This window comes from Alnus glutinosa, chromosome 1 (genome assembly GCF_958979055.1).
Source record: "Alnus glutinosa chromosome 1, dhAlnGlut1.1, whole genome shotgun sequence".
NCBI classification, from domain to species: domain Eukaryota; kingdom Viridiplantae; phylum Streptophyta; class Magnoliopsida; order Fagales; family Betulaceae; genus Alnus; species Alnus glutinosa.
The window spans coordinates 20,795,922-20,822,569 of NC_084886.1; the positions used below are offsets into that span (position 1 = coordinate 20,795,922).

At 33.6% G+C, this 26,648-nt stretch overlaps 1 protein-coding gene across 1 annotated transcript; it reads right to left on the reverse strand.

The window, feature by feature from the left end:
* Positions 1-921: 921 nt before the first annotated feature.
* On the reverse strand, positions 922-16,013 carry LOC133858735 (probable aquaporin NIP-type). The gene is made up of 5 exons (XM_062294203.1): positions 15,903-16,013; positions 15,045-15,266; positions 13,921-14,118; positions 1,257-1,318; positions 922-1,132 (listed from the first exon to the last, which is right to left on the reverse strand). Exons 1-5 carry the CDS (start codon positions 16,011-16,013, stop codon positions 922-924), a joined length of 804 nt encoding a protein of 267 aa, XP_062150187.1.
* Positions 16,014-26,648: the final 10,635 nt, after the last annotated feature.

The window sequence follows — 26,648 nt, forward strand, 5'->3', positions numbered from 1 at the left end:
TATAGTAGTTATTAGGAATTTTATCTCGTACGTTTATCTTCAGAGGATGGAACTTGGAAGCTATGCATGAAGAAATTGCTCTTTTTGGAAGTGCCATTTGACAAGGAATAGAAACTAGAACTAATTGGGTAACCTTACTGGTAAAAGGGACTTTCAAAATGACACGTACCATTAACGGATTAGGATGGTCTATAATTATATATTTATCCGAATTTGAGAGAATTTGAATTGATGATTGTGAGAGACTACTTATAGAACCCACTTGACCAATTAAAAATTGGGTTGCCCAACCATTTATCCGGTCAGGTGGGTTTTATAAGTGATATCTTACAATTATATGTTCGAAGTTGAAAAAATTCGGGTAAATAATTATAGACGATCATGATCCGTGCTTCTCGCATGGTTAAAGAACACATATATGTCACTTTAAAAAAACAACAAAATAACCAAGCTTTCAAAAACAACAAAATAAATAAGCTGGCCACGACATTTATCATATATTTGTATGAAGGCTTGATAAAGACACACTGAATGATACAAACCGAGACCCTACCATGTGGCATCACATTCTTAAGATATATAAAGATCTAATCTAAAAAAATTTGGTAAAAGGACCACATCATCTATGGCCGACGAACCATATATATATTCTTTAAAAAAACAAGTAAACAAACAAACAAAGAATTTCATTCAATCATTTGGTTTAGAGACAATAGCAGATATACATATCATCAAGGGGCATAAAATTGAGTATTACAAACATGTAAGCAGAATTATGTGTAGATGAGTCGAATTCATGAATGAAATAAAAACATTAACGTTAATTTTGATCGATGTTTTCCTCCTCTAACCTAAGGGAAGCCACTAGCAGCATAACAAGGGTGTAAGCAGTGGGCAGGGCTAATAATTAAGTTGAGGATACTATTTTTTGGACATGCTTTTGAGAAAAGATCCACTCTTGGTTAACTCCCGGAGTGGTTTGTCAGTTAATCTAATCATATTATAGGCGAAACCACCAAGAATGGTCCCTGCGAGGGGCCCAGCTATGTAAACCCAAAGTCCCTTGTACATGCGCAAGAGAAGAGCAGGCCCAATGCTCCTGGCAGGGTTCATAGATCCTCCACTTATTGGCCTGGAATGTAATGAGGAAACCAGTGTTAACCATTTTTTAGAAAATCAAAATTTTCTAAGAAATTTCCAATTTAAGTGCAAATTCTGGCTATATATATATATATGACTTCAACTAGGGAAATTACCCAGAAATAAACATGTTTAAGGTTACTGTCATCCCCACAGCAATTCCCGCCAATTCTCCAATCTGCAAGAGGGGGAGCGGGGGAGTTTTTTCAACATAATTAACCAAATGAAAATATGAAAATTTGTAAACCACAAGTAATGTTTGCACCTAAGGCTAAAAAAATCAAATATATACATTTTGCTATTAAGAAATTTAGTATCGCCATCCAAAAATCATTTTTCCTCTCTTTCCCCTTTTCCCTTTCCTTCCTTCTCCTCCTCCCGTCCCCCTGCCTCCCTCCCCTGCTGCTCGTAGCCACCACCCATAGCGCCCTTCCTCCCTCCGATCTAGCCTCTCCTCCCCTAAATATTGCCATCTCTCAATTGGATCTACCCCCCTAGCTTGTCCTCCGGCTTCTACCCTCCTTAATTCGTTCTCCCATCGTTGCCATTAGCTACCCCTTGCCCCCACTCATGCCATTTCTCCTCCTTAGATCTCGATTCTCCTTCCCTAAATCTAGCATATTTTTAGGCCTCACCGTGCTCCTCCCCCCTCTATCACCTCTCCCACCACCGTAAGGGGTTTTTTAGTAAATTAGAACCCTCTATGAGTAGTGAAAAAAAAAATTGATTTTTATTTTATTTTTGCCTATCTATTTTAGGTGCTCATTTTTTTTTTTTAATTATTTTTTTGTTTAGGGGCCATAATAACTGACATTCAGATCCAAAACGCATTAGTTCACATACCATTTGTGACACCTCAACAAGGTTAGTCTGCCCATGTTATGTAACACCCCGATAAATAATCTGGGTTAAAAATACTCTAATTATAACTTCCGATGTTTGGAGTTGGGAGAAGAGTCATATTTTTGGACGTTCGCTAAGGACAACCGAATGATTGATGCAACTATAGCCACAAATGTTCGACTTGGATACCGAACGTTTGATGGGCGGTTACGAAAAGATAATTATGGACGTCTCTTCCCTTTTGTGCGTGCATCATATTATTATCATTTATTCTTACGCCCTTTGCTATAATTTTTTGTCGACCTAAGCCTATGAGAACCCTAGAGAGACATAGAGAGAAGGAATGAAGGTCTCGGGGTTTTGCTCTCAAGAGAAGGTAATCTCTCACTTCAATCACGTTCTTGATGCTCTTCTAAGCATGTTACCTCTCTATTTACGTTACGTATTAGCTTATTAATCATAGATATATATAGGGTTAAGTAGATTTAAGATTTTATGATACGATATGATGATTTATTGATGGATTGATCGTTAGAAGATTATGGGTTATGTTTATCTTGTGTTAGCTAGTTATTTCCCTATGATTAACCTATTGTTTGAAGATGTTAATGTAGATCTATATGATTAGACCTTGATTTGTGGTTGGATCTTTGATGGGTATTCGAGGTTGTTTGGTTAGCATTTACATAAAGAAATGACATATCTATACACGATTGTGTTATGAAGTATATTAGAGCTCCATATCATGTTAGAATGTGTTAAGTTTGGACTGTTTTGGAAAGAGTTTTTGCCAAACTAACAAACATTAGGTCGTCTAGCCGAACGATCAACATCAATTGTTCAACCCTATAAACAAATGTTCGACAGCCAAGCAAAATGACCATTTTGACCCCATATTAGGTTTAAGAGTATTTTAGCTTAGATTAATCATTGATGTTGGATCATTTCACAAATTTCGAGGGTGAAAAGACTTTGAGAGGTTATTCGGAGGCGCATTATGACCCTGGTGAGTAAACTCACACGTTATACTTGTTATTTTAATTCATTCATAGCTTGATTACTTTATATGATAAACGTGCATGTTTACAGTTCACATGAAATATGTTTTAGAGCAACTTGAACTGTACTTTTGTGAAATGTGAGATGATTAATGAATGATGTAAAATGGAATTTTATAAATGCATGCATATAAAAGTCAACGTTAAGTTGCATTGAATGACATGATGCTTCATGTACAAATGTAGACCATGGGCTATAGTATTATATGGGTTAATCCATATGGCCAAGAGATTTATATTTATTGTTTGGCATTAGATTCAATGATTTTATAGGTGAACCGTGCAACCATGTTTGATTGTTGGTCACAATGACAACATCATTAGTGGTGTAGGTCCCCCGTGGTTTAAATCCGGTAGGATCACTAATGATGACAGCATGCAACAACATCGGAGCACCAGTGTTGTACTGCATGTCTCTCAGGATAGCACTAGCCCTACCAAGAAGAGGTTACAAGATTTGGTAGACCATATGGAGTACATTGTGGTGTGTTGACTTGATTATTATATACACACACACACGCACTCCATTAACATGATTTATAAAGTGATGGAACAATATTGCATATTATTGCCTGTAAATTAAACGGTATTTTTATACAAACTGAGTTCACAAACATGATAACATAAAATCCTTGTGTATTCTATCTACTATCGTAGACTTATGGTTGTATCTTTCCACTTTTAAAATTTGTGTTATTTTATAGTTGATCTACCTATAGATGTTGGATTCGAATAGGACCTCAAGGCAAATGCAGCCATTGGCATAATGATATTCATCTAGCTAATGCTTGAGGACTTATTGCAAGATTTCAGATGCCACTTATGGTAATTAGTATTTTTGGGTGATGTTACAAACTTAAGTTTTTGAGGCATATTGTGTATTAAGGATTAGTTTGGATATTATTTATGTCGATGATGTGTATAGTGTAAAGGTTTCAACTAACGAGATGATTCTTAGTAGATGCTTTGGTTGTAATTATTAATGTTGATAAAATAATCAAAAATCATATGTTTTCGCTGCTTAGTATTCTCTTTTGATGAGTATGGATACCTTGAGACTTATTTACTTTGTAAATAGGTCTGGGAGGCTCTCGAGAATTCAATTACCAGAGCATAGGATTGAGTAAGTGTAAAAGAAAAATCATGTATTGATATAAAAGGATTTTGAGGATATTGGATTTAAGGATTAATTTAGAATAGGATATGGTATTTAAGTTAGGACTAGTATCACTTGTTGCAGGAGGTGTCGTTATAAGGATTAAGAGGGATCTAAATAGAGTAGTTAGATATAGATCTACAGCAGGATATAGGATAAGGTAGTATTAGTGTAGTAACCTATTAAGGAAAGATTCGTAATAGGGTTTAATGTTTTAAGTGAGGCTTGACGTAATACTTGGAAGCAAGGGCTGATAATCGTTGTTGACGCAACCAAGACAGGACGACGTGGGAAACAAAGATGACAAGGGACCCTCCCAGCCCGTTATAGAAACGAGGAATCTACTGGACGCCACTCAAGCATTTGAGACGGTGCAAGTCTTCTGGTTAAGGCATTGGTCAACGCTTGAGGAGAAGAGACCTCTAGTGGAAAAAGAGGTTGACATTTTCAGGAATTTCATGAGCATCTCTTCCCTATGTTTGATGGAAACCTGAGCCCAAAGAAGTGGAGAATTGGCTTATAAACTTAGAGGAGGTGCTCCGAGCTATAGATTGCACTGAGGAGCAGAGGGTCAAGTATGCGTCCTAAAATTTCTCTAGAGAAGTAAGGCGATGGTGGTGTACCAAGAACGACTCACTAATTATGGTATTAAGGAGCGATGAGGTTTTTATGTGGGCTTAACTCGAGAAAGAATTACGTATGAGGTACTCCCCGATCCCAAGAAAGAGGATGTTACCCCAATAGTCATAGTTCGAAATGAAGTAGAGGCTTTTTTGCCATAAGTGTGGCAAGTTGAATTGGGAAAAGTGCAGGTTGGGAGTGAATTGGGCTATCAATGTACCAAGGTGGACCACTTCGTGTAAAACTACAACTAGCTAAACAAGAATGGTGTTGGCCTACTTGAACGAAAATAATGGAAGAACATAAGAAAAGCTTGACCAATATGATTGCTTAGGACATGCGGGTTTCGCTTTGTTTTGGAGTTGAAGGTATGGTTACTTTATGCATGCTCAAACAACAGCTAGTTTCATCTGTTATGTAATTGCACTTGAGTTAGAGTTTTGGACCTGAAAGTGTAATGTTAGCCAAAAATTTGATTAATGCATGATGCTTGTTACATTAAGTTAGGTGTGCTAATGGTAAGACTCATGATTTTGTTAAATGTCCACTACAGTAATGTTAAGGCACAAGATTATTAATACTAATTGTGATAACATTGTACTTGTAACTTTCATAACACTATTTGGATATTACTAGAGATGAAGTAAGAGGGAAGTGACTTAGGAAATAAATCGATAGTGTAAGTGGCTTGAAGAAATAATGGAAGAGTTGGATGCTTGGATTCTAGAATATGATCGAGGTCAAGTTCAGAATGTAGACCGTTTAGCCCTAGATTATATTGTTATTGATTATATGAGTATGTGCTATGAATAATGTAAGGAATTATATAGGATATTTGTAACATTTAACGTGAAGGATTAAAGAGCTAATGATTAAAGGTGTTGTTCGTTAAGGACTTTGATTCATAGGTTGATAACTTTGTAGATAATCGGAGAAAGAATTGTATTAAATCGTGATTCTAGAGTTACCCAAAGATTTTGTAAAATTTTATGACAAGAGATGGGTACATAGTTGAAGTGCATTGGTTTTCATTCATGGATCGACGGTTAGTCAGAGAGGGCCAATCAAATTTTGGAAGATATGTTGCGAACTTGTGTCTTGGATTTCAAAGGTTGTATTAAGTATTTTTCCATTGTTTGGGTTTACCTACAACACTAGCTACCAAACGACTATTGGAAAACCTTCTTGTGAGACACTTTGCTGACGAAAGAATCTGTCACCATTTTATCAGAATAATGTTGGTAAGAGACAGTTTTGTGGGGCCTGTCAAGATCACCAAGAAGTAGGTTTAGTGGCATACCGAGCTGTTTTGCCATCGGACCTAGTAGGTAAGCATGATGTCTTCCACATGTCAATATTGAGGTTTAAGGATCTTATATAGATGGTTGATTTTTTTTTCATGGTTTGTCTTGGACTGTGTGCATAGTTATTGCAGTTGACAATTATAGTTGATTGATTTAAGAGTATTTGATTAGGAGAAGTTTGTTTCCTGTTTTGAAAGTATAAGATCATGGCTAAGATACTATAGAGTCGGCTATGAGTGAAACTATAAGTTTTGTGAATTAATGGATATGGGGGTCAAAGTATGAAGATGATTGGAATAGCTTGGGGCAATATTGACTACGATGCTTTCGACAATCTACAAATTGATTTTCTACATCTTTTGAGGACACCATCTTAGATTATTTTCTATTACACGAAGAAGCTCTAGTGCTCGAAAACAAATGGGGTTAGGTTGCCTAAAGATTTAGCGATTACAGATCTTATGAGACTATGAATGTTGAGGTAATGTTACAATATATTCCTTCTTGTGTTATCATTTTGGGATTTTGAAATTTTGAGTATGAAATTTTTATAAGTAGGGAGGAATGTTACACCTCGATAAATAATTAGAGTTAAGAATGCTCCAATTATAACATAGGATATTTGGAGTTGGGAGAAGTGTCATATTTTTGGACTTTTGTAGTTTTCGGGTCTCACCGAACGTTTGGTAAGGACAACCAAATGTTTGATGCAACCCTAGCCATGAATGTTCGACTTGGATACCGACCGTTTGATGGGCAATTACAACATTATAATTTTGGAGGTCTCTACCCTTTTATGCGTGAATGATACTATTATAATTATTTCTTACGCCCTTTGTTATAATTTTTTGTAGACCTAAGCTTATGAGAACCCTAGAGAGAGAGAGAGAGAGAGAGAGAGAGACAAGGAGAAGGAAGGAAGGTCTTGAGGTTTTGCTTTCAAGAGAAGGTAATATCTCACTCCAATATCATCTTTGATGTTCTTCTAAGCATGTTACTTCTCTATTTACATTTTGTATTATCTTATTAATCATAGATTTATATAGGTTTAAGATTTTATGGTTGGATATGACGAGTTATTAATGGATTGATGGTTAGATGATTATGAGTTATATTTATCTTGTGTTAGCTAGTTATTTCCCTGTGATTAACTTACTGTTTAGAGATGTTAATGTGGATATATATGATTAGACTTTGATTTATGGTTGGATCTTTGATTGGTAGGAGATTCGAGGTTGTTGGGTAAGCATTTGTAAGAAAAAATGATACATCTATGCTTAGAACTGTGTTAGGAAGCATATTAGAGCTTCAGATCATCTTAGAATGGGTTAAATTTAGACTATTTTGGAAATAGGAGTTTCTCCTTCTCTCTCCTTATTGAGCATTGATGTTAGATCATTTCATAGATTTCGAGGATAAGGACACTCTGAGAGGTTATTCAGAGGAGCCTTATGACCCTGGTGAGTAAACTCACACAGATACTTGTTATTTTAGTTCCTTCATAGTATAATTACTTTATACGATAGACGTGAATGTTTACAACTCACATGACATGTTTTATAGCAATATGAACTTTATTTTTGTGAAAATGTGAGATGATCAATATGGAAGTTTATAAATGCATGCATATAAAAGAAAACGTTAAATTATTATGACATGGTGCTTCATTTATAGATAAAGACCATGTGCTACTATTATATAGCTATATATATATATATAACTAGTCATACGATGAAACATCGTATGACATGGTGCTTCACGGAACTAATGTTTAATTTGAAGAAATCTCCTTATTCTACAAGGATTCTAGCAATAGCTTGAAAGACTCATTGTATTGTACATGAAATCGTGCAGCAGCTCCTTGGAAGATTGGCATTTGATTAAATTAGATTAGTAGTAGTAGTTTTCTTATGTATTTAGTTTAGGGGAAAATGCAAAATCAGTCGTCGACACTTGATTCACAATTAGCTCCATGTGGTATCAAAATGAACTCAGAGGTCTCTAGGGTATGCCAAAAAAAACAAATCACTCTATGAAGTTAAATTCAGTTAAAACACTTGACGAATTCCGTTACTGTACCATGCCAGCATCAATAAAATGACGACACGTGTCATTCTTAAAGAAATTATAAACTCAAAGAATTATTTTTTAATTAATTTTTAAATTAAAAATAGAAAAAAGAAAAGAAAAGAGAGAGAAAGGAGGTGGCTCGAAGGCATAATCTCTTATAATCTCAACCTCATTGCAAAACTCAACATCTCCTTGAATCTCAGATGCTATAATCTTTTTCACATCAACCATAGTCTCATTTGGTAAAACCCCTTTATAAATCAATCCAAACCCACCTTGACCGATGAAATCGACCCTATATTCAGCCTCACATGCGGCCTAGAATACTTTTGTTCTTCCAAATCATAACTACTTCCAAAATTACCCCCAAAGCCTTCTTCTTCCTCCTCCAACTCCAATCAAACCAAAAGTAAAATCCCAACAAACAGGACATCAACAAAACCGGGTCACTTTTGTTGAAAAATTCCTATAATAACTAGGACTGACAATTTTTGACACGATCCGCGAACCCAAGGAACCCAAGATGAAGTTAAAGGGTTAGGGTTAAGCTTAAAAGGGTTCGGATCATAAGAGGGTTGACACGTTAGATCCGTTAATAAACGGGTCATTATCGGGTCAACTCGTTTGACCCGTGTATTTAAACCTTTTTTTTTAACATTAAAAAGTAAACTTAAATAATCATGTTACCTCTCTCTTTCTCTCACTGTCTAAAGAGTAAATACTGAACTAAAAAAAAAAACTCACAAAAGGCAAAACAAATTAATATTTTTCTTTTATTGAGTTAGAACTTGAACAAAAAAAGCAAAGACTAAAAAAATTAGCGGAGTTTTTTTTTTTTTTTTTACCTTTCTTTATTTCTTTCAAGTTTTCGAACTTGAAGTTGAACAAAAAAAAAAGTAAACAATAAAACAACTCAATGTTTCATATTTCAACTGTGAAATAATATGATTGTTCAAACAATATGATTTTTTTTAGTTTAAATTTGTGTTTTTATTTTTATAGACTTTATTATAAAATGGGTTAAACGGGTCGTGTCAACCCATTTTTTAAGTGGGTCGTGTTAGGGTCGAAGGGTCTGACCATTTTAGTTAAACAGGTTGTGTCAGGGTTGACCCTTAACAAGTTGGCGGGTCAAACAGATTGACCCGAATCCGACACGTTAACCCGTTTTGCCAACCTTAATAATAGTCTTATTCTCTTAAAAACTAAAATAAAAAATTAATAATTTTTTTTTTAAAAAAAATATTAATATAAAACTAAAATGTAAAAGAAATTTAAAACTTAATTTTTTCATTAAAAAATAAAAAAAGTAGAAGAAGAAGAAGAAGAAAATGGGTGGCTGATTAAAAAAAAATTTATTTATTTATTTATTTTTTTAACTTTTTAATTTTTTTTTAACTTTTTTAGTTTACGTGTCGTCATTTTATTAATGGTAACATGGCACACTAACGTTATCTGTTAAGAGTTTTGACGGAATTTGATTGCAATAAGTGATTTAGTTTTATAAATATATATTTTTATTTCAATGATATTTTTTTTAGTAAGAGTGACACATGTCATCATTTTATTGGTGTTGACATTGACACTAACAGAATCCGTCAAATATTTTGACGGAATTTGACTACAATGACTAAATTGTTATTTTTTGTTAACCTTGAAATCATTTGAATTATTTTTTATTCAACAGTGAGAGATTTCTAATTTAGAAGAACCATATGGATTGATTTTTTATTTTTTATAATTTTTTAAGAGATAAGGTTATTATAGAAATATTTCGGGAAAGTGGTCTTTTTGACACACTTTGCTAGTTTGACGGTCACATTAGTACACTTGAGGGCTATTCTAAAATCAGATGTTAGTTCAAGGGGCATTTTTTTTTTTTTTCTTTTTATATATATATTTTTCCCTTATCAATAAGTTTTTCCCTTGAAAAATGTATATCTATTTATGCTGATGTACTCCAATTATATATATGTATTATTATGGAAGTTGTATTCTAAAAGTTTATCTCGAGTTGTGATTACTTTGTTACTAGTGTGATACCAGCCTTGTTCTCTAATACTGTGATGCCAACAACCTTTTATTGTTGACGTTAGTTTTCCTCTTTTGATGATCAATTACGAATTGGCCACTAGTGCTGAATCAAAGTCACTATGAAGAATCTCTGGTTCATTGGTGCAATTGAGAGGCTTGACAACAAAAATTATAGTATGTTGAAAATGTGTATGGAGTTATATGTATTTGAGGCGATAGGATTTTTGGGAGATTGTTGGTAGTAGTGACACTATGCCACTTCCTATATAGAATCTTGAGGGTCGACTTCGAAAATAGAGATTAAAGCTGGCAAAGCTATGTTCGTAATTAAGACAATAGTGGTGAAGGAAATGTTGGAACACATTCAACATGTCATCACTAGCTAGAAAGCTTTTATCCAAGTACTCAACAAAAAGAAATGAAGAGACTTCGAAATTGCAACTTTGGAGATATAGCTAGCTAAAGCGACCAAATCCCAGATACGTTATCTTTGCTTTTAATGAGAAACACGATATAAAAGAGCTTGATAAGTTCGTGGAACTTCATAAACATCATCACCTCTTTCTCTATTCATTGCCTCTCTCTTTTCTTCCCCACTCTCTCACGTTTATCTTTTTCTCTTCTTTCAACCACTTGAAAGATGGATACATTAAATTGAGAGTTTTTTTTTTTTTTTTTTTTTTTTATTAAAAAAAAAAGTTTGTGGGGGGTAATTGCAGGAAGTTTAGTGAGGTTTCCCCATTCAAAAAAAAAAAATATTATGTTTTTTTTTTTTTGTGTTTTTGTTTTTAATTTTTTTTTTAAATATTTTTTCTTGTCATGTCTCTAGTTGAGGTGACATTTTTATATACGTTGAGCTATTTTCTTGGATTTGACGTGGTCGTACACTACGTGTCACAATTTATGTTAAATTCTTCGATGGCAGGAACGATTTGAAAATAAAACATATCTTAAGTAGTGGATCATTTTTTCCCCCCTATAAAAAAAGATCATCTATGTTGTCTTTAGTGCAAAAAGATAGGTGAAGAAGTGAAAGTTATGTAATGTATGTCACAATTTAACAAAGAAAGAGTGTTGTAACTGTAATGTCTAAGATATTAATTACGAATTTAAAGCACAATTTGGACTAATTAAGTTAGTAACTAGGTAAAAAATGATAAAGAACACTTGGAAATTGGTTAAGTACAAGTTTTAGACTGGTGTATTCAGACGGGGCATTATTGTGTCCAGACGGGTAGCTCAAAAGTTCATCTTTGCAAGTTGTATTCGGACGGGTTAGACCAAAAGTTGAGTTTCTGATGTGTGTCCGGACAGCTCACTAATTCGTCTGGACATGCAAGGGTATAAAAGTTGAAACCCGCATTTTGAACTCATTTTCTCCCCTTTTTTTCTACTTCGAAAACACAATCCTTGGTGCAAATCGTTGCTTTCATCGATTGGTTTGAGGTAAATCTACAAACCCTAACTTTTCTTGTATTTCGGTTGATTTTTGGGGTTTAACTATAATCACTCAAATTTATTTAGGTATTTGGTGTTTAGTGGAGTTCCAAACACCTTTCAAGTAACAGGTTTACTTTTGGTTGGAAATCAATATAAGACACAAACCCTAGAATTTATTTAAGTGTTGTGAATTAGGAATTTTGGTCTTAGTTCTAGGATTTCCTTATAGATTAGTGTTTTTAGTTATTGGGTTGTCAAATGGAACTCTATAAATTCTATGGATTTTCATGGATTGTGGCTCTTGAGACAAATCAAAAACCTATGTGGTGTTTAGAGTTGGGAAGTGTTTTAGGTTAGTTTCAATGTGTTATTGTGAGGCTTACGTTAATGATTCCTTCATAAGCTCTCAATCAAGCAGCCTAGTTGAGTATTTAACTCACTGAGAGAAGATACTAAGTTTTATGGTTTTATGTTATTACTAAATGTTATATTTACTTAAATTGAGCCGGTGATATTTTGTGACAATATATATATACTTTGAGAATGCTTTCGATACTTCGAATTATATTGAAGTATGATTTGACGATGATTTCTTGAATTTCAAAGTATGTTTATGAAAATGAGAATTGAGATCTATTTTATAAGCTTTATGATGAGTTAAGGATTTCATGTTGAAAATCTTATGAAAAGCACGTGATGTTAAATGACGTATGAGTATGTGAAAAGTATATGATGCCAAGTGTTGTATATCAACATATGTGAATGAAAGCATGTATATGATGATTATGACACGAAAGCATGAGCATGAGAATGAGCATAGTGCATAAGAGATTAAAGTATTAGGATGAGTCTCTAGCATTACACTAAGGAACGAGCTCCTAGGGGCGAGCCCTCGATCCTATTAACTTAAGGATTATGTTATAGAGAACAGGTCATCGAAAGAAATAAGTTGTGAGCTCTCACTACCTAAGGAAAAGTCTCTCATGATAATGTATGTTACGCGAAAATGATATCCTAGAAGTTGTCGGGACAAGTCCTAGAGTCATGAGAAAGAAAAAATGTAAAAGACTTATATACAAGAAATCATGCATGTCATAGTTTTAGATATATTCGTATGCTTGTATTTTCAGAAGGTTTGGAAAGTTAGTATATAAGTATAGCTGAGTCACATGATGAATATAAAATATGTTGTAGATGGATTTACATATATGTGCTTTTAAGCGAGAGATTGGAACATATGTAGATATTCACAATTACGTATAAATAGTATGTTGTAGATGGACTTATATGTATGTGCTTCCAAGCGGTTGATTGGAACATATATATATATATATATATTTACAGGTATGTATTATAAATGTAGGGTAGAAAGAAATAATTGTCGGCTCATTACGAAAACTTAGTGAGTTTTATACTGCTAAGACCGTTGACTCATTATTCCTCCTATGCGAACGTGGTTAACACCGCGATCATGTAAATGTTGTTTATGTTGCAGGTTTAGGCGTCATGTGGGGTAGATCATGTGCGAGCTTAGAAATCATCGAAGGGATTCCTTCATGATTTTGTTTAGTGAGGCACTGACTTAATCTAAGTCAATCTCTCTTTATGCTGTTGGGACTTGTAAAATGTGATTGTAATTGAGATGTATTGATATTATATAATGATGTAGAAGCTATGGTTAGTTTATTGGATATGTTTATGTGGTCAATTCAAAGAGAAAAATTATTCAGGTTTTTCGCTGGGATGATTGTTTAAGGATTTAGAAGTAGCATTTCATGGTTAATTGTGCAAATTTCCCACTCTGCCTTTGAATTTAGGATGGAACATTAGTCATGTTACAATAACAATACAAGAAAGAAAACGTGAGTTGTATGACTATTGTGAGTTAATTAGTTTCTGGTGAGAGCTTTGTAATTTAGTGTGCTGAGGGGTGTGAAAAGTGTGCAAGTGTTTATTTTGAGAGATTTGGTTTTAGTGCTGTAAAGAATTTTTTTTTTTTTTTTTTTTGTAGTTTTTTTAATGGTTTATTTATTTATTTTTTTCCTTCTCTATTTTCTTAATCACCATGAAACACTATTGATTACACAATTATAAAAATCGACAAAACTAATGACCTTAAATCTTCACTAGAAAGCATGAACTAATCAGTAGGGAAAATTTGAAAAGATATATATATATATATATATATATATATATATATATATATATATATATATATATATATAATCAATTAAATTGGTTAAGAGTTACTAACCGCTCTATTGTCAGTGGCAACGCCGCAAATAACAAACATCAAAAGAAAGGAGGTGATTATCTCAATAAAGAGAGCTTGAAAATTGGACCCAACCGGTGTCGTTCCGAAGAAATACTTGTTATTTATAGGAAAAAGAGCGCATAACGTGGCACTAGCAAGAATTGATCCTATCATCTGCGCCGCGATGTATAGAGGCACCTGCAAAACACAAGAAATTCACTCTTATTTTTCACAAACTCAAAATTTGAAGATCATTGTTATGTGACAAAGTAAAATGCAAAAGGAATGTTTTCAAGTTATATATATATATGTGTGTGTGTGTGTGTGTGTGTGTGTGTGTGTGTGTGTGTGTGTGTGTGTGTGTGTTTTTTTTTGAGCTATCAATTATTGTCTCGAGCACATGTAAATGAGTCTTATTGCAAGCAAATTAAAAACAAATTAGTTTTGAGCTCTGTTTGGCGTAATTTTACTTTAATTTTTTTGGTATTTTTTTGGTGTTTGGTGCAACCGAAAATGATAGTCAAAGCGAAAAACGATCAAAAGAGTTCTTTTAGTTTTGCAAAATGGTTTCCGTTTTAAAATTTCGTAAACCATTTTCTGAGTTGGAGTTTCTCACTCTCAAACTGTTGGACCATCGCCTTACCATAAAAAGCTTATTTAGTTTCTAAAAAAACGATTTTGTTGAAAATATTTTCCGACAAAGAACATATATGGGTGTGTTTGGTAAAGATAGTTGACGCGATTGTTTTTTTTTTTTAGTAGTAGTAAGAAGTGATTTATGTGATATAAAGTAGAAAGAATTTGTATGGAAAAGTGAAAAAAAGATTTTATTTTGTAGTGAGTTTTTTAATTTGAATACTAATAAAAAATTATTGATGTAATATAAAAAGTGAAAAAAAAATTAAAATGTTTTGAAGTTGATTTTTTTTTTTTTTGGAAGAAGTAAAAATAAGAAAATGAAAGAAAAAGATAATTACCAAACAAACACATTTTACGTCGAATCAAACGGAGAATTAATTAACTAAATTTAGTGACCATTTCTAGCTTTTCATTACACACACACACACACTAACACTAACACATTTCCTTTAATAGAGAATTGTTAACAAATGGTTTTAACCTGCCTGTTTGAGAGGGAAACGTCTAAAGATTGCAAAAGTGATAGTGACTGCCGGATTAAAGTGGGCGCCGGAGATATGACCAACAGAATAAATCATGACCATGAGAATCAAACCCCAAACTATACAAATCCCGGGAAATGATACTGAACCATATATCTTATTAACCACCCCCGAGCCACACCCGGCAAATACTAAGAAATACGTCCCAATAACTTCAGCTATTACCTGCAAAAATAAAAATTGGAAACTTGAGAGGGAGGAGATGAGCATCATATCATTATGTATATAATTGTACACATTAATTAATTTCATGCCTTTTTTTTTTTTTTTTTTCAATGGTTGATAATAAAAATTAGGAAAAAAATCACTTAACACTCCTGATCTTTCATTACTTTTGCAATCATACCCTTAAACTTTAAAAAATGTTCATTTAGCGTATCTATGTTTCACCTCTTTTTAATTTCAACCATCTGTTAGAATTTTCTATTAAATCCTAATTGAGAGGTGTCAAAATTCCTGAAATACTCCTACTATTTACAGAATTTGCACGTGTACAAAATTCCTAAAATACCCCTACTATTTACAGAATTTACAAAAATACACATGTATGAATTTTTGAACCTTTATATATATATATATATATATATATATTAAAAGAAAAAACGGTAGTATTTAGAGAATTTTAACAGAATTTAACGGAAAATCCTAACGGATTGGTGAAATTGAAAAAATTTGAAAGATGGATACACTAAATGTCATGACTTTTTTTAAAGTTTAATGATATGATTGCAAAAGTAATGAAATGTTAAGAGTAGTAAGTATAGTTTTCCCTACAAAGTAAGTTTGAAAAAATTTGGTTACCTTTTGAACGAGCTGAACAATGTCGGAAGAATTACACATCCCGGAATTTCCATTGGTGTTGGAAGAAGAGCTATCCCCTTCTTCAACCTTTATGATGTCTGGTGAAGCCATTCTCTAGCAAATAAAATTAGCAAAGATGATCTCTAATCTTCTTCTATCTCTTATATATATATATATATATATATATATATATATATTTGAAATTTAAATGTCAAACAGAGAGGTTTCCTAGAGTGCACGGGCCTTTGACTTTGACCCATAAAGATCATTATGCACATTTGTTGGGCGCAATACTTATTTCTATACCGCTAATCTCCCATGCAGTGAATAAACAAACAAAACCCCACCTTTGGCTTAGCACCACTAATTCATGTGGTGAAGGAGTAGGAAAAGAAACAACTTTTTGCTTACCAAATTTAGACTCTCTTTAATGGTAAGTGTAATTAGTGAATGATTAGTGATCGATCTTTGGTTAATATTCCTTTTACTATTGTTATTTTTATTTATTTATCATTATCAAATTTATTATTTTGTCTTGTTGAAATGCATTCCCTAAGAGAAATGCACGCTTGAGACCATCATTTTTTCGGAATTCTTCTGGAACAAGTGACGTGGGATGGCAAACATGTAATTTTGCAATTAGCATTTACTCCTTTATATTACCCTTTTACCATTCCACATCACTTTTTTCAGATCAATTTTCAAGAAAACATGATGGTCTCAAGCAGTACTATTCCCTTTTATGTAAAATCTGAAAATAATTCAAATGAGATATAAGATGTTACAGGTCTAATGGGAGGAATTTTAGGAATAGAATAATTTAGAGATAATATGTTACCATTATTGATAATATTAGAAGTGGTTTAGATCAGTTAGTCTTTTATTTTTATATTTATTTTTCTCTACTATGCATTCTATATGTCTATTTAAAACACTAGAAAGCTAATAAAATAATCGAGAAGTTAACTATCAAACATTTATGTTTGATGTTAGGAGGTTTAGGGTTCCTCGAACTACCCTAAAGTAAGGAGACGTAGGATTCCTCAAATGATCCTACCAAAATTCTTTTATTCTTGTTGATTTTCCACTCCACATTACGTAGGCATGTAACAACTTAGTATCAAAGTCGCATTACGACATGATGGACCATCAGTTGTAGCATATAGAGAAGGAGATGAGTTCATTAAGCACTTGCCAGACCCAGATGGACAAACACATAGTCAAACAGATGGAGGAGATGTTTGTTGCAATGAACACATCACTACAAAAATTCCCTTATTTTTGGATGGTTTTGAACCATCCAGAACTAGGTGAACCATCAGGAATCAATTCTTGACAGTTTATTCTTGACGGTTTGAAACCGTCCAGAATGTAGCGTCGAAAAATTTAATTCCTAACGGTTTGGGCAAAACCGTCAGGAATTATAGACGGTTTTGCCCAAACCGTCCAGAATCATTAATATATATATATATATATATCCATGCATGAGTTTTTGTCCTGTGAGCTTCTAGGTTCTTCTTTTCGTCCTTGTTCACCCCCAATCTTCTTCCTTGTATGCTCTGGCTTCGATTCAGCAACCGAAAATAATCATATCAAAGCACTTAAAATAAATCAACAATAAATCAACTGTTCTTCAATCGACAGAAAATTAGCTCTGGTTCTATTGGAAAGCAATCGGAGAATCGGGCTTCTTTCGGATCTCATGGGTCTTGGGTCATTTTTAGTTCATGGGCTCATCGGAAATCTCATCTGCTTCGACTCGCCGCTGAATAGCCGGAGGATCGGTCCTTCTTGGGTTCAACAGGTCATGGGTCTCCTTCGGGTTCCACCGAAAATCAACAGAAGATCGGGTCACTGGGTTCATCTTCTGGGTCTCTAAAAATCCTTCACAAATCAAATCCAAAAATTTTCACAACCCTTTCTTTCAGCCGTGAATCATCACAATCCAAACCCAAAACAAACACAAAATGAAAATCACCGGGCCATGACCCACTAACCCAGGCGCTGTTGTCTACCCCAAATGATGGCTAGCCTACCGCACGTCTGCCTCAAGCTCTCTGTTTCTCTCTCTTCCATGGATGGGTCTCTCTTTCGGTCTCTTTGATCTCCCTGTCTCATTTGCTCGGATGAAAAGGAATGAAAAGAACGAGAAAGAAGAAGAAAAAAAGCAAGGGAGAAAGAAGAGGAAAAGAAGAAAAAGGGGAGGCGTACTTGACAAAAGGGGGAGGTGTAAAATCGTGAAGTACTTCACGTTTTTCTGCAGGTAAAATAATGACCCACTGACATGCGGATAGCGAATTTCGATCGGAATTCGTGAAATTTGTTGACGATTTGGGATAAACCATTTGTATAATTTTTCAGATGGTTTGGTCCCAAACCGTTTGGAAATTTACATTTCTAGACGGTTTTTCCCAAACCGTCAACAAATTTAACGACGATTTTAAAAGAAACCGTTGTGAATTTTTTTTTTACTGACGATTTTTACAAAACTGATTGTAAATTTTTTAATTGACACTTTTCAACAGTCAAGAATTAGTCATTTTTTTGTAGTGCATGTTTCAATCACATGCTATATATAGTGTGATCATGAAAAAATCATAATGATATAGAAATATATATAAAAGTAATAGCGAAATAATAGAAAATATAAACAAAAAAATTTACGTGGTTTGGTTTTTGACCTACATCCATAAAATAAAGTCTAAAGGGTTATATTTTGCTTTTATTTCTTAATGATATTACAGAAGACTCTCATTTAGTGGAGAATTGAAGACAAGTATGGTAATCAAATGATTAATATGATTACTATTAAACTTAATTACAATTACTCCTACAGAAAGTAAATGACGTACGATATCATTTTAATATATTTCCTTTCAATGTAGAAAATATATTCTCTAACATATCACCCCCAACATAAACTTTCGATAAAACCCTTACAAGTCCAATTTATCATATGCCAATTCCTCCTAACTCATCTAGTTTTTCCTTTCTATGCATAATATGATAATAACATAGGGACAACCGGACAAGAAGGAAATGTATATAAACTATTTTTTTTCTTTTTTTAAACTATAATGGGGCAGAGTGCATGGGTTCTCCATAAAAGGTCTAATTTTCACCGAGGAGGTCCATGATATAGACCAACCGACAACAGCGTCTAGGGAGGCTATACAGTATCTGGCCCAATAATGGTTATTAAGACTAGCCCATCAAGTACCCAAGTGTGGCATGAATGCAATACAAAAGGTCCAAAGGGAAAGAAAAACTCAAAATCCGAATATAAGCCATTGCTTGGGTTTTAAGCTTTTAATGGATGAAGAGCATCAGCTGATGATAGTGGCCGGGCTGACTCTCTTATAATAACCCATGTGGAGCTCAAAAATTTCAAACAGCCACGAAACCCGATTGACTAAAAAATCCTTACAACTGCTTGATTGACATTTGACAAAGAGGAAAACTTTACCGTTACTCATGGCTTTTATTGCATGGAAAATGTTTGTAATATTTTCCAAAAGAAAAGAAAGAAAGAAAAAGGCACCCTTTTGAATGCAATGGGGGACCAAAGGGAACTGGGTGATCGATAAAGCATTCTGCATGTGACCCATGTGCAGGTCTATCGCTGCATAATTGTCCTTCAGCGCCTTTTACTTCGGAATATGATCGATCCTCTGCATTTTAAATGACACGGATAATTCAAAATTTGAAGTTGATTCATTTAACGGTGTGTCCTTTTACTTCTCGGTTGTAATTTGAACACACGCACACGTACGCGTAGTTAGGCTAGGGTTAAGGATGTCGATTCTAAGTGGACCAAGAAGCCACCATGAAAAAACAAAGTAATTGTGTCAGCCCCTCTTCCTTCCAGCCACAAATCCGGTGGTCTTAATTACACCGGCCAACTACCTATCCCCCTCACAACTCACATGTGTAATGCTCCCACACATGATCGATCTTAGTAAGAAAAAAAGAAGAAGCCATAAGATTACTCCCCGAGCCTTTTTCAGAAACCATTGGGAAAAAGGGCTAATATTTTGTGGCACAAAAGCTAAAGCCAACCCATTTAGACCCTAGCTTCTTCCTCTTGGACCTGCATGTCGTGCAGCAAGTTGAAGCCCTTAGCCCACCCACGTACAGTTTAACTGTCAGTGCCATTAATGGTACCATTTTTTTCTTCTTCAAACGCTAGCTAGCTTTAGGAAAATTCAAAAGCTGAATGATGAAACCAAAAGGAGGCAAAAAAGAGGTTCAATCACAGGGGTGGATGCAACCCGAAGTTGGATTGGATAGGTGTGCGTACGTGTAATCATGGCTTTGTTTTGTAAAAGGAACTTTGTTTTGTACTGTCTCTCTCAACCCACCACCTTAATGAATAATGGTCCCATCTAATTTTGGTCCAACCCCTCAGCCCGTGTCCGTGGTTTACCCTACACCGACCTTGACCCCCCTCGCTCTCGCAGCGCCTTGATTACTACTTGCGTGCATGTATTTATTCCTATCTGAACTACGGCTTCAATGTTTTTGGCCCAAATATCCCCCACTTGCAAAAGAAAATTTAATATTCTTGAATATTTAATTATCCTATCTCAAACATGAGATGGGAATGTGTTGCTGCCACTTTTCACCTGAATAAAATTCATAATATATATAGAGAGTATTTATATATATATAACGTTGCCACTATATATGTTTATATACCATTTAATTTGATACTGGTTTAGTCATGCAGTACTCTAATCATAATATTGAAGGTTCTTTATTTATTTATTTATTTTTAATTTTTGGAGATGACTGCATGACTTGGAGCCACCAATATAGATGCATGGTCGGGTCCCATGAACATATATATATATACTAGCTGGAGAATGAAACCACGCACACGAGGACAACACCATGTGTTCTTTCGATTTGCCAACTGATTATTAATTTCCTGCCCACCCTATACCATTATTACGTACGTTGTTTAGCTTCACTTCCTTGTCTGTTTATTTCGTTGAGTTCACATGCAAGATTAGAATGTTGATGATAAATCTAAAATTTATACTTTGAGTAGACAATTGCTCAATCTTATGTGACCAAATAACCAAATTAAACAAATCATAATCTAATCTTTTCAAGCACTATTCATTCTCTTTGTTTATTTCATAGACATATTTAAGTATTCGTGGCCTGTTACCTCCACAAGTCAAAACTAAACTCTTACCTATATTTTGAATCCCAAATTAAATTACTCAGATTTTAAAGGGTAATGCTTGGGAAAAGCATTTTTTCCGGAATTCATCCGGAAAAAATGCTTCTCCATGGCCCACTTGTAATTATTATAATTACAAGTGTGCCATGGAGAAGCACACTTTCCAGATGAATTCCGGAAATAGTGCTTCTCCGTAGCACTGCTCGATTTTAAATTACCTTTTTGAGAGAAAATTATATTTTCCTTTGAAAGAGTGGGAGGAGTAAACACCTTTAGAGTGAAGTTCTTAATTTTCTTTTTATTTTTGTGATCATCAACACCTTTAAAGTATTTTATCAACTATGATCAATTGTATTTTTACATTATTGTAAAACTACTGACGGTTCGTTTGAGATTGCGATTTTATAGACAAAAGTGTGATTTTAAACCAAATCGCAGAAAATGAATTATTTAGAAATTGCGTTTTTAAAAAATTGTGATTTGAAAACACAAAAATTTGTTTTTTCAAATAGCAGGCAATATGGTGATTTTTTAAAAAACGCATAATTTTAAAGGTTAACATGAGATTTTAAAGGTCAAACTGCGATTTTGCCAAATGCTTTTAACTGTGTTTTTAAAAATTATTTTTTCAAACCGTACATTTTAAAATTACTATTTTTAAATCGTAAACCCAAACCGACCTTGAGGCTTGTAATAATAGATGACAAGGATAAAAATCATTGTGATAAATGAGTATTGGATTTTTCTAAGTGAATGAATTTAATTAAGGTTAGATTACGTACATTGGAATATATTTGAAATTATTCAAATCATTTGTAAGGTTGTATACAATGTAAATTAATTTATAAAAGCACTGTAATATTATTGGGCTCTTCTGATATAGTGATGGACGTAAGTGTCAAATCACTACTTGTCCCAAAAGCTCAAGCTGATAGGAAAAGGTAAATTTAATCACTTAGTCAATACTTCAACACGCTTCATGTATTGTGAATTTATCAAGAGAAATAAGAGTATAATGTAGCTCTTTGAACTTTATCTTGTGGACGTAGGTCATAGATTGCACATTAATTTTCTCTATTTTCTTATATAATTATTATCTTTTTTTTCATAGTATAAAAGCTATAGGCTAACGCTAATTCTTCGATCTGATTACAATTTTTATCTTGTTTCTTATCCATCGTTTGGTATTGATTTCACAATCACAAAACGTCGAAACGCCTTGATTTTTATTTTTGTTGTGTTATGTTTGTTAGAGAAAAAAAAAAAAAAAAAAAAAAAAGGTGCTATGGTTTTCTAGTTGCAATTCTAGTTTGCCTCAGCAACTCCACTGCACAATTAAAGAAAGGCATCGCCGAAGCAGATATGATCAGATCCTCATCCTCAATGACTCAGGCACCTTGACCAGAGCCGTCAACTTCGTCTTGTCCGGCGCCTTAGCTTCTTTGCCGCCACCGTCCTCCTTTATTTGGCCTCCAGCCATCCGCAACTTAGATCTTGCTTCATCATTGTTGATCTACAACAGACCCAGCTGGGTTCCGCCCTTTACATCCAGGCTTGGTCTCTTTGCCGCAATCCTTCTAGTCTCAAGCCATATTTTGTTCCACGAGTTCCGATCCTGTCGTTGGAAGTCTATAAATTGTAGAAAGATATCTCTGCAATCTATCAAATTCAAAAGAAGCCAAGTTGTCCATTTTGGCTTATAGTTAACTCTTATTTCGGCTCATAGTTAGCCGTTCTTTTCTTCTTTTTTTTTTTCTTTTTTTTGGCCTTTGTAGTATATTTTAAAGACTTAGGTATGACCTTTGTGATATTATTTAAAATCCGTGCCAATTGTTTAAAATCATTTATGATAAATGAGTATTGGATTATTCAAAGTGAATGAATTTAATTAAGGTTAAATTACGTACATTGGACTATATATATTTGAAATTAATATTCAAAACATTTGTAAGGTTGTATACAATGTAATTTAATTTATAAAAGCACAATGTAATATTATTGGGCTCTTCTGATCTAGAATAGACGTAAGTATCTAACACCGAACTACCCGTAAATCCTTATTCTCAATTTTCTTTGTTTCTTCCTCCTCCCATCCTCTTTCATTTTCCATTTGATTACAAACTTCTTCAATGCGCTGACCATTGTGGGGACTGTTTAATCCATTGATGATCACCTTTGCAGCATATATATCCATACACAAGGGCATGCAGTTAATGTGATACATATATATATCAGGGTCCCATTGCTTTGTATTCAAAGAAAGATACCAAGTGAGTGACGACAAATTGGTCCATAGCCTCTGCCAAACTTTTCAAAATAGTCCCTACCTTTGTTGGATATATGCTATCCTCTCGAAACCTTCTTCCCTCCTTTTCTTTCCTCTCCCACCAGCAATAATACAAACCATGTTTGCCTTCAATCACTAGTACTGTTTAAAACCCTAGCTCTAGCACCACACATGGCATCAGTATGGGCATCTACACATGCATGAGCATTGACCCACCTATGTTTCTGCCACGTGCACTTGCGTGGTAGGATAAACTTTTAATTTAAAAGTACTGGCAGCTGTGTCAAACCATGCCACGTACGCAAGACTTGACCCATGCATAACATTTGTGCATTCGATCGATCTTGATCCAATGGTCACGTACAATTCAGTGATCTCTTTCATGTATTATGGTGTACAAAATGTTTTAGGGAAACATTTCAAAATCTTTTTCTTTTTGGGATTCGACTGATTAATTACTTCGTACGCAACACAAGTTGGTCGTAGTCAAAAACTGACTCGACTCGACTTTGCTTGTTCGTTTGAGCATGTTTGTTTGTTTGTGGGAATGATATGATCCTTATGTATAAGATTGATCAAAATCAGTATTGCCCATATTAGAAAGCTTCCTCCTTTATAATCTGTTCTCTTTCTTGAATTCTAACTACAATTTCTAGGTTTTTTTCCCCCCTTTTTAATGCCTCTGAATTAGGCTCTTATACAAGTTATAAAGTTATGTTTGCATGCATGGTACACAAAATAAATATTCCAACAAATAAAAAAAATGAATAGGTTTTATTAGGAATGGAAGAAAGTAGAATATAATAACCTAGGTGTTAGAGTATATATATAATAAGCATCTAACTTTTGAAATAATCATTCTCATATTTGAAATGAATAGCTATTCTTCAATTTAAAGAATAGTCACGGGCAATGAGAATAACTATTATAATGCTATTTCATTTCATATTCTTCTAATTTCGATAAAAATGATTAATTTTTCTAATGAAATAGTCATTTCACGTATCAAACGTAACTTAAATAGTTAGAAAAACCCAAAGGTTTTACCCTCGGAGGAGCTAGCTACCAATATACCGTTGACCTCAATTAATTAGCTAGGTGGAAGCCCAGTAAAACTTGTGATCTATTTATAAGATGATGTCGAAAAGATGTTAAACAACACACAAAAAAAAAAAAAAAAAAATAGTATGAGATATACAATATAGTACTGTGTGATAGAGGAGTGATGGATAAAGATGAAATTAAGCATTTGGATATGTTAATTGGTGCATACATGTAGTCTAATTCTATGAGTGTTAAAAGGAGTACTCCGTGGGTCGATCATCCATAATAATGGGCTAAATCTCACTTATCTAATCCTGTGTTGTGGCTTGTAGTTAACTTGGGCCTTAATTAAGCATGGTCGTGGGACAATGATCTTTGATCTCCATTTTATTTTAAATAGATAGTATTACTTTATGATCAAGATTTAAAGTTTGTATATTTAACGGTGTTTATGTTACCACAATATTATTTAAATTAATACTATATAAACCGTTAGATGCACCAATTTTTTTAAAACTTAATCAAGAAATGAATAGTACTCTCCATATCATTTGAAATAAAGATAATCATATTCTCTCTCATGGACGTATACTCCCTAATTAATGAGTAATTCTTGAAGTTTGTCATGTGTCACTCTAACTTGTGTCTCTCAAAAAATGAGATGATTTTTAAAATTATTATTTGATCAAAATTCAATAATGATCAATCACAAGCCCAATGGTAATTTTAAAAAGCCACCTCATTTTTGGAGGGATACAAGAATAACATAAGAAAGACTTCTAGCATTACTCCTAATTAATAACTTGACAAAAAAAACAAAACACGTGTTTTGCTTGAATTTTTGTTTTTGTTTTTTGTTATGTAAATTTAAAGAATGAGTGGAATAGTAAAATACATTTAGAAAAACTAAAGCTTCAGTTCAACATTGATTTGAATGAATTATGGTAAATGAGTTAAGGTCGGTATTAGTTTTCGATATTCTCAATTTTCAAGCCAAAGGTTAGAATTTCAATTAAATAATTAAATTCACTATTTTTTATTAGTTTAAATTTTTGAAATAGTAATAAGTTAAAATATGCACTTGAATTTTTAGTTAAATATTTCACGTCTAACTAATTAAGAGAGAGTTTGAGCTCACACATAAAAAAAATAAAATAAAAAAATATAAAAAAGAAAAAGAAAAAGAAAAAAAGTATGTTAAAATATTAATTAAATAAATTATTTTTTATCTACTTAATCTGTGGAGATTAGGAGACTAAATAAGCTAAGAAGGTCTTCAAATTATATATAAACGACAAAATGAGATGAGGGTACGTGTGAATGGTGAATAATAATAATAAATAAATAAATAAGTATTATTTTTGTAGAATTATGAACCAAGATGTGAACAGCTTCCTACCTGGTTAGTGGGGTATGTTTGGGCATAGAAAATGAGGCTCAGCGCACGTGGGGCTGAGAACCTTCGTTGCTTTTCCCCTACAATACCATGTGAGACCTACGACCGTAACCTCCACGGTGACTCAGTGTCGTAACTCACAAACACCCATCGTTTTCTCCTTGAGCATGTTGGTCTTACGTCATTTAATGCCCATCCATCCCATTTACCAAAACCCTTAACCAAAAAGAGAAATAATTCATACATTCATTTCTCACAACAGCCCCACAACAAAGTAATATTTTATTATTATTTTTTTATTTTCTTCCTCCAATCGATTTTCAACCAAAACAAAAAGAAAACAAAAGAAAATAATAAAATATTACTTTATTGTGAGACTGTTGTGAGAAATGAGTATAGAGATCATTTCTCAACCAAAAATTCATTTAACTTTTTTTTTTTTTTACATATCCACAAAAGAGGATGAGGGAAGATTCGAACTAATAACCTCCGCTTTATGAGGCGTGGCTGATAATCGATTGAATTATAACTTGAAGACCAAAAAAAAAAACAAAATTAATTCAATTAAGTGCACATATTTGTGAATATATTAATTTATGGGGATGATCGATAGACGGCTACGATTTCAATGCTACTGTGTACTGCGTGTGTTCCCTTCCAATACTACACATTTACTAAATTTATTCATATCTTGGGGTTCACGATAGCCCATTTGATTGATCAATAGGCTCTTTGATTGATGAGAATGTTGTGCGAGGTACGTGGCAACTCTTTATCGGATTAAATAGGTCAATTACGGGCTTGACTAAATCCTCGTTTTACGCGCTC